This window comes from Neolamprologus multifasciatus, chromosome 23 (assembly GCF_963576455.1).
Source record: "Neolamprologus multifasciatus chromosome 23, fNeoMul1.2, whole genome shotgun sequence".
In the NCBI taxonomy this organism is placed as follows: domain Eukaryota; kingdom Metazoa; phylum Chordata; class Actinopteri; order Cichliformes; family Cichlidae; genus Neolamprologus; species Neolamprologus multifasciatus.
In genome coordinates this window covers 6,911,097-6,920,749 of record NC_140460.1, presented here as the reverse complement: position 1 = coordinate 6,920,749, position 9,653 = coordinate 6,911,097, and the positions used below count along the sequence as shown (strand labels likewise).

Sequence of the window (9,653 nt, the reverse complement as noted above, 5' to 3'; positions counted from 1 at the left end):
AATCATTGTCTCACTAAGGATTCAGCTATGCAACATTTAAAAAAAAAAGCTTCACTCCTTCTTTTGGGTTTATAACTTTATGCTAAAGCAGAATAAAAAATAAGAACGTTCTCGCTTTTTGTGATTTTTAAGGCATGCTGTAAGTTTTTCTCTCATCCACATGGGGGCGCTGTTGCTTTAAAGTTGATTCTTATAACAGGCCAAACTGTAAACTGCAACACACTGCTCTAGTTAGACTGATGAACTGAAAGCCATTTGTCTCACACATTTCATGTAGATATGGAATTATATTAAGATATTAAACTGTTTTGGGGGTGGAATGAAGAATAGTAAACATATACACAGACGGTTGTTAGGGCTGGGTTAGGGCTCTCAACTCTACTGCTGATTCACTGGTTTAAATAAGATTAGACTTGTGAGTCATTGATGTCCTACAACTCCTGATTCAATTTTAACTGCAATTTTCTTCAATTGAATTGGATGGTTTTGTTGTTATTACTGTTTGTACACTATATATATGTTTTAAATAGTTGTCTGTTGACAGTGATGTGTGGTTATCATTTTGTCCAGGAGAAATTTATATGATATGCACTTTAAAAAATATATATTGGTCTATTATATATTTTATTTGCATATAAAATAATAAACCTAATATGATAGCTGGGATAGGCTCCAACCAGCTGCAGCCCTGGAATGGATAAAGGAAGAAAATGAATAGATGGATGAATGAATGGATTTACAAGTCAAGTTCAGTAAAAGAAATAAAGCCATTGTTTAAAAAGCACAACTTGCTTGAAAATCTAAAGATTAAGATGTATTTGAAAACACAGGGTGGAATGGTGATGCTGAAGATTGTCTATTGAAATACAGTCCTGGGCCTTTCTGTATGGAGTTTGTATGTTCTATCTGATACCCTAACTTCCCTGCAAAGAAGTGCATGCAGTTAGGTTAATTGGTGATTCTGAATTGCCTGGTGTAAGTGTAAATGGTTGGCTCTACGACGTATATTTAAATTAAGGTAACTGTGGGCTGTTATTATTATTATTATTATTATTAGTAGTAGTAGTAGTAGTAGTATTGGTAGTATGTGTGCATAGATGTGTATTCCATCACTCGCATTTAGGGAGGAAACTGTCGCATTTAATGTTAATGGCTTCAAAAGGGCAACTCTGGACGATTTATATAATTTAACCTTGTGATGACGCAAACAGTTTAGTAAGGCTGATAATATATAACTAACTAATAGATTATAATAGCAAAATTCACTCTTTGCAGTAACGTATACATATCCTGTGCATTTAGTATTATGGGAATTTTACAAAATTGCTGTTTCATTTGCCTTGTTCATTGGTTACGCTGCGATTACGATATTTCCAACAACACGTGAACGCAGCAAAGGCTACTGGTGACGGAGCAGAGGCAGAAGAGCGGCGGGGAGCTGCCAGCATCGTCTCAGACCGTCGCAGGACAGAAAGGTGTGAAAATACTGGTCCACCAGATAGACTGGCGATAACACACTGAGATGAGATTGTTATGATAAAACTGTCACTCTGAAAATACCAGCGTCGCCGTCTCGCTTGGTTGAATTTGACACTAGGGTTGCGTCAAGTTACATTGCTACGTTAGCTAGTTTCGTGCTAGCACAGTGACGCTAGCAATCGCTGTAGTATTCTTACATAGTGGAGGGTAGCGACAGCTAGAAGAGCTAATGTTAGCTTGCCGGTTAGCCCCTCATGTCATCCTTAAGACTACAATTATCATATCGTAGAGCTAACCTAAACATGCTCATTGCTGTTGCGGAATTATTATGGAAATTACACACTTTGCGGGGGAAAGTTTAACGAAAGCTGCTGCTGAATGTGTTGCTCCTCTTTGATCATTTGACAGCTCCGTATCAGCGGAGATATGGAGACACCGGGGAGAATAGCAGCCACACCGGACGCCCTGGACTTTACGGTGGAAAACGTGGAGACGGTAAGTTTTTGCATCAGTCAGCTGAAGAGGAAAAGCAGGGGCTGTGTTAAAGATAATACGGACGAATTAAGGGGGGAAGCAGGACGCTTAAGTGCGCCTTGTAGCCCGCTGTAATTACTTTGGTTAAGACTTTTTCTTACAATGCTGGTTTATTTAGGGGACGTGATGTTGCTGTGTTTACGAGCTGACCTCACCTAATTTAGCCTCGACTAAATGCTATGTTTAGAAAGAATACTGAAGTGGTAACAGGTTGTACCATGCACATTCTCCTAAGTGCGCTTCAAGGTTTTGTTTATCTTTGTCAGATTGGTTATATTCAGCTGGTGTGTTTGTGTGTGTACGTGCGTGTGCATGACAGTGTTTGCAGCCAGGTCGCTGTGATAAATCTCCCTCCTTGGTGGCCGCTAACAGGGGCACAAGGGGATGGGTGGGGAGGCGGTGGAGAGTGTGTGTGTGTGTGTGTGTGAGAGAGAGAGGTTCTCCTGTGGTGGATGAGAGCTGATGTGATAAAACTGATAGAGGGATGAGGTGAAGGAGGGAGGGGTCCATGTCGATAACAGTGCCAGTAAAGAAAGAGGAGGGGGTGAGAGGAGGTTGGGGATGCGACAGAAATGATTAGAGGCAGGTTTAAAGGAAAGAGGCAGATTCTTGTGGGGAAAATGCCTGGATAGATAGGTAGTGTGGTGTAATAAAAGCACAAAGAAGAATAACAAACACGGAGCACGGTCCTGTTCTGCCTTGGGATAATCTATTTTCACTTATTCATGTTTCATTTCTGCAAGTGGAGAGTGTATTGTTTTATTGGCACACTAGAGGAAAAAGATACTCCATTCCATGGAATTACATTTTCTAAATTTAAAGTTAACACTAACATATATTACATGCACTCCTTAAAATGTGTAATTAATATAACTTGAAGCATGGAGGTAATTTTTTTAGATAGTAAACGAAGTCCAAACTCATATGCTTAGATATTATCATAACATTGTTCTGTTTTTATTTTGAGTTTGCAATATTGAAGTGAAACCTTGCTTACCAAAAACCTTTCACACAAGCAAAAACAATGCCTGATATTTACAAAAAAAAATGGTGTGAATCACATGCGCTACATTCAGCTTTCACTGACTCATTTTACTGTCTGAATCAGGTAGTCGTGTCAGGGTACTAATCATTCAGTAAATAATAGTTTTTAAAAAGTGTTTAAGAGCATCTCTGTAATGTCTTTGCAAATAACAAAATGTCATGTGTGGGTAGTGTTTAAGAATTTAAGGTCGTTATTCAGATTGTGTGACAGCTTGCACCAGCATTCAGTCTGTTCCAAGCCGTACAGCACTATCTGTAATCTCATGAACTAATATAGCATGCATACAGCACATAGCATCTGAAATATAATTTCCCATAAAAGATAACAGCAGTTTTGTATTTATAGTGCAGTGGCATTTCAAAACTAATGAGATATTGTTAGTCTAAGGCTTGACTATATTTAGAAAGTAATACCGGTAGCTGAGATTTTTTTTCTATTTTCTTATCCTTTCTTGTTAGTTTGGTGATAACACTTTGGTTATGGGATCAGTAGGATGCTAAGAGAATGGAAAGTGTCTTTAAATTTCTTTTTCTGCTTACCTAAAAACATCCTTAGCATGTAAATCTGATATTTAACTTATTGTCTAATATGTTAGTATTGGCAGTAAATTACCTACTGTACAGTAGCATATGGCTTATGAATAAAAAGATAAATTGTAATTTTATTGGAGCAGTTGAAAAAAGGAGATTGTAGATGCAGAATTTTCCCTTTGCTGCAGTGGGTGTTGGGTAGTGTGTGCTTATATTATAGATGGTGGTGGAGATGATGGTTCCTGGCCCAGTGTTTCTGTGTGTTCCATAGAGTGCTCTTTGTTCAGTCTCAGCTCTGTGAAACAAAGTGTCACACTGTCAGGATATTTGTGTGCATAATAAAAGGGGTTCGAACACTGGCGTACGTTTCCGCCCAACTATAATTATCTTTGGAGTCACTATGTGCCAAGAAAGGGAATTTTTTTAAAGGAAATTCAGAGCGCCACAGTGTGTTTTTAGGATTTTGCCATTTTTCAGCTCTCCCCTGAGACAAAATACTGCTGTACCACAGGAAAGAAGCCCAACACTGCACTGGATCGGCCCAATTCTTGCTCAAGGGAACTTTAACGGGGTGACTTTCTGTTACCGTAACTACCTTAATCACCCCACACAGGATGCTGTGCACAGGAGACTGTCAAGGTCCATTTAGTATGGTTTAGCTCCCTGCCTCTCAGCTGGTAAAGCACCTCTGTCATTCAGTAACTGTAGGTAATTTCAGGGTGAGATCTATGTAGCAGCAGGTGCAGTTTTAAGAAGTTTTATCACATTTAAAGGCTGAGGAGACTATTCACCCAGCCAGCTAACATATTATAGAACATAGCAGCACCCTAAAATCTGTCACTGAGAAATTACACATGATGTATTAAATAGTTTTTGAGTAGTCAGAGTGTAAGAGTTTTATATATCTTCTTGTGCTAATTCAATGTCAGTATTAAATGAATAACCTGAATTACTCACTGTGAGAAAGAGACTGGGAATCTTTTTTTAATGTTTAAGTCTAGACATTAATAATTGGTTAATTAGCTCCTGTCATGTAAAGATACAAGTTAAGCGTTCTCACCCTCACCATCTTGGTATTTTGAAACAAAGAACAGGAGAATCTGACTGTGAAACTAAGAACACCGCGCTTTCTCGCAGCTTGTTATTGGGCCAATTGTTGGCCAAAGAACCTCCCCTGGGTAGTGTTGTTTCTTTACTCTAATAATAACCATAATTTACAAAATTAAAATAATGTTTTAATCAACAGTGACAAAGAAAGTGAGCCGAGGACAGTTTTACTGTAGACTTCTACACAACCAGACTTCTTTTTACCAGAGAAGTCAACCTCATCTGACCATTAAAATGCATGTTTTCGGTGAGTGCTCATAAACCCCAGTTCTCTATTATAGACCTTGTCCAATTATATTAACATTTTGAAGATGCATGGATATAAATAAGATCAGTGCAGTCCAGCCCTGACTTAGAAGTTTTAACATCAAATCAAATCACTTTTATTGTCGCATCACATGTGCAGGTACACTGGTACAGTACATGTGAGTGAAATTCTTGTGTGTGAGCTTCACAAGCAACAGAGGTGTGCAAAAATACAATAATATAAGAACAAGCAAAATATAAGAATGGCTAAATCTGAGAATTATATGAATAAATATATGTACAATATAAGAGTGTACATCGGGTGTCTTTCTTGCTTCAAAACACGAAGAATTTGGTTTTAAAGTAATTAAAATTTGTATTTTTTTCACCAGATCCTTCAATTTAGATATCCTTTTTAAAGTTATCAATTGTAATTCATAAGTACTTCTGTTATACTAACTCACTCTCAGAGCTGAAAGGTTTAGTACGTTTGAGTTCACACACACAGAGTTGTGCTGCAGTGTTTTACAAACTGATTGTAGCTGACAGAGAGCCTAATTAGGAGTAGGTGCAGAGGAGTGGATCACAGTATCATCTGCATAAAAATGAAACTTTGCTTTAGTGATATTTTAATGGTCGTCAAACATTTCACATTTCTCTAGGGGCCACCGGCATGCAAAGAAGGCTGACCTTACCTCGATGACACGTAGGCCCAATCTTTACTCCGAAGATTTGGGCCAGCTTATGCACTCCATTCAGTCTTGAGTTGCAGTTCCTCACCCTGCAGACAGTTCAACACTTGGGTGATGAGACATAAAAGTAATTATATTCCAAATAAACAAAAAAAGAGGGGAGTGAAGCCTGGAGATGCTTTAGTATCCTCTTCTTGAAAACCCATCATCTCACACCTGCTCCTGTCATTTCATGAAGGGCAATTTAGTATGCCTGGTGGCCCTTCAGACTAGGGCTGTGCGATATGACCAAAATCTCATATCCTGATATAAGAATTCTATCGTCCAATAACAATATAAATCACAAAAATTTATCATTTTCTGTCAATTCTTTGAATCTCGGGCAGCTCGACTTGCGGGAAGTGTTTCCAGCTGCGCGTCATGTAGCTGGAGTCGAGTGTTTTAACCGAAGCATGAAACGATACATTTTTAGACATAAGTTGTAAAGGCTGCCGTTTTCTTTGTGAGTATTTATTACACGGCGTGCTGCGGAGAACAGCCTGTTCTAACATTTAAGTCTAAGGTTTATTTTTTAGCACCTGGCAGCTCTTTTTGCTTCTCATCCGTAAATATTCTGCTCTTTCACATGATTCAGTTTATTTTGAAAAGTCTCAACAGGATCTTGAGCTTTATTGTGAAAGGTTTATGTGGAACATAAACAAGCAGACACGCGATGGTTTTACCGTCGTTGTTGCTAACCACAACGCATAAAAACAGGCGCTTGTCCGTCTGTAGTGTAGTTATATTAAATATAAGAGAAAGAGAGAACTTTAAGAAATTAATATAGCCACTACAGTGACCATCAAAAGGATGAAAAAATATTGCCGTAAACAGTTTATTTTGCGACACCACGAAACAAACGATAGCGTAAAATGAAACGATAGATGTTTTTATATCGTCATCCGATATATATCGTTATATCGAACAGCCCTACTTCAGACCCACACCCTTCACATCCTTGTGGCCAAATCCTCAGGTGGGTGGTACTGTGACAGTATTATGGTTGTTTATATCTAAGATAAACGGCAACAATCTTAGAACTGAATCATGGGACGCACCTTTAGTTAGATGAAGCAAAATAATATTAATGAAGTTGATCACAGTTACACCGAACATTAGCACAAATCACACAGAGTGAAGTCAACAGGAAAAGCACACTTATGGGGTGTTTTTAGTTGTCATGTCTGTTAACTAACATCAGCTCTAAATATCAGATAGATGCATTTCTATAGTAAATAAATATTATTATCCTCAATTCAGTATCTACACCTCAGCAGTCCTCTGAAAATTTTCAGGAAAATAAATGGTTTATGGAACAAGGGACTGCATATGGAGACATTTGGTACAAGAGATTTTTTTAGTGTTCATGTGACTGAGATATAATCACTCTTGGCAACATAGTATTCTTAATTTCTATCTTGGCTGTATGCTGTCAACAGCCACCCGCGCACACAAACTATTGTTCTTTGTTCCCTCATTAATCATCATTTGTCTGCATGTCTCTGACTCTCGCAGTGTTATCATGGGTCAGTGATGTGATCATGCCTTCTGCACACACAACCGTAGCTGCTACAGTGACACTTGTGGACAGATGGCTTGAAAATACACTGAACCTGACCTGCTGTGTGTGAACACAGTGTGCAAAGATATTTCCAAAGTATGTGTGTGGGGGTTCCTGCTTTTATGCCTTAAAAGCATGCTGGGGAAGAGAGATTTCTTTAGTAAAAAATAAAAAAGACTGCCTTTATTTTAGATCTGCCTGCCTCTATTAGTCCAAATCTGCTGCTATGCACATTTTGTTATTTTAATATGATCATTTTTAATTTGTAATTGCTCTTACCTCCTGGATTTGCTTCATATTTGGTATTTAGTAAAATATAGGTGAAGTATTATAGCTATTTGTTTTGGTAGTGAGGATTCAGCTAGATAGTGAATCTGTCTGATGGAGGCATGTTGTTTTTTTTGTTTTGTTTTTTTACCTACACGCCCTTTCCCTTCCTACAGTGGTGAGGAGGCTAATGACCTTTGACAGTGTCTGCCAAGAGCTCGGCTTCCTCAGGTGAAGCCAGGTGGTTCAGGCATTGTGCGACCATCTGTAGATACAACTACCTCTGTCAACTGCAAGTAAAATTGAGGGCTGGTGTTTTTAAGGATGTGGGTTTTCTTCTTGTTTTAAGAACCAGTTAACAGTAGACAATACAGTTGTTTGAGATTTTTGAGATGTCTTGTGTGATTTATAGGAAAAGACAAACAGTGGTTCTTTGTCAGCAGATTAAAGGAGCAAACTGAGCAGACTGTTTAGCATGGTGTGCTTTGATAATAAACCTCGGAAGGACAGAGCAGCTCAGACACAGCGCTGTTCGGGATTAAATAAGGAGAAGTCTACGATCACACAGTGGAGTTAAAAGCTGCTGTTTATGACTCGGATTACATCAATGGCACAGTGGAACTGACTAAACCGTTTTTATACATCCAATCTTTTTATGTTTGATCTGTCTTAATTGGTATATGAGTGAAAGCTGGACCTGAATATTCATCTATTCAGATTTGCATTAACACTTTCCTCTTGGATGAGCAGTTCGCTCTCAGTTATGTATACCCTAGTAACTTCATAAACCTTCTTGTATTAACTTTAACTAATAGCTGTCTCTGGTACCAGGCTCCTTGCACTCTTGCTTCTGTTAACTTTATTGAAGAGTGGTGTGTTTTCAGTTTTACCTGAATCCAGTAGTTTTGGGCAAATTCGCACATAAATATTTTGTGTTGATTGTGAGATTTGTGAAGTCAGACACTTTTCTCTAGTAGTAAAGCAAACTGCAATCCCTCCTCCCCTGAATTGTCATATTTTATTCAGATAATGAGCACAGAGAAGCAGAGCTACTCCTAGATTGGTCTGTTGCTAGTGTTTGTATACGATCATGTGAGAAGGACAACAAGGTGCTGAGTGAAATGATTACAGTCAGTGCTAATCATCAATAAAATGAGATTTGAATGGTTAAAAAAAACAGAACATCATTAGAAGAAAGCTGGTCAGTTATTTGTGGCATCTCTGTTATTTGCGAGATGCCACAAATAACTGAGTATATGGGAAACATTGCCTATTTTCCATATATGCTTCCCAGGTAATGTTTCTAGGAAAATACTGACGATAGGTCTATATACATCACAAATGGATGGATTGGCTGATCTATATTAATATTGAAATTATTTTCCCCTCTCTAAAAATGATAAATGTCCTAAAAATCCAGTTATAGTTGGGGCCAAATTGCAAAGATCCTGCCAAATCACAGCACAACATTCATTTTTCATACATTTTGCCATGGAGATTTTTCTACATCAGTGGTTCTCATATTTTCTAGCATGCTACACTTGAAGTGAAACATAGTTCACACCCCTCAATTTATAAGTTGTTAACAGTAATGCAGGTTGAATTATAGTTAAAGGTTAGCACAAAAGCAACAGTAAACCGTTGTCCTTATTTTCCCTACAATTTATCAGGCTTAGTTTCTCTCCATGTGTCAACAGTCCTCAATCGTGGTATATGTGGTTTAAAAAAAGAGGTTTTGTAGCCTGTTATCACTTATGTTTCTCTGAAACTGAAGATAGATGTTAAGTATGAGCTAAGAATAAATAAAGGCCCCTTACCATACATATGGCTCCTATAGCTCTTGCTATAGCATCTGTATAGATGCTATAGATAGCTATGTACAGATGCTACCTGACTGTGCAAACAGTCAGCTCATTAATAGCCAGCAGCCGTGTTCAGAGTAGTATAGTGAGTGGAGACAGATAATTGCAGTGGAGGATGACAGACATTTAGAGAACATCACCTGAAACTCTGCCTCTAGTCAGTATTGACTTTGTATTGATAGTCCTTTTTCAGCTTTAGTTGTATTGTTGTCCTTTGTAACCTGTCATGTTTTTTTTGCTGTATTGTTAAACCTTTCCTTTTCTACAACATTATATTTTGGGGTAAAATGT

At 38.1% G+C, this 9,653-nt stretch overlaps 1 protein-coding gene across 2 annotated transcripts in view; it reads left to right on the top strand.

Moving 5' to 3' along the window:
• Positions 1 to 1,346: 1,346 nt before the first annotated feature.
• LOC146490888 (importin-13-like) overlaps positions 1,347 to 9,653 on the top strand; it is a 31,683-nt gene continuing 23,376 nt past the window's right edge. Inside the window, exons 1-2 of one of the 2 annotated variants that reach the window (XR_014872551.1) lie at positions 1,347 to 1,475; positions 1,888 to 1,974. Coding sequence is in view for 1 of the 2 variants with exons in the window: in XM_085152599.1 (XP_085008725.1) it covers positions 1,906 to 1,974 (69 nt within the window). In the remaining variant the exon portion in view is untranslated. The remainder of the gene's footprint in view (positions 1,476 to 1,887; positions 1,975 to 9,653) is intronic. The other variant, XM_085152599.1, reaches the window with a different exon arrangement.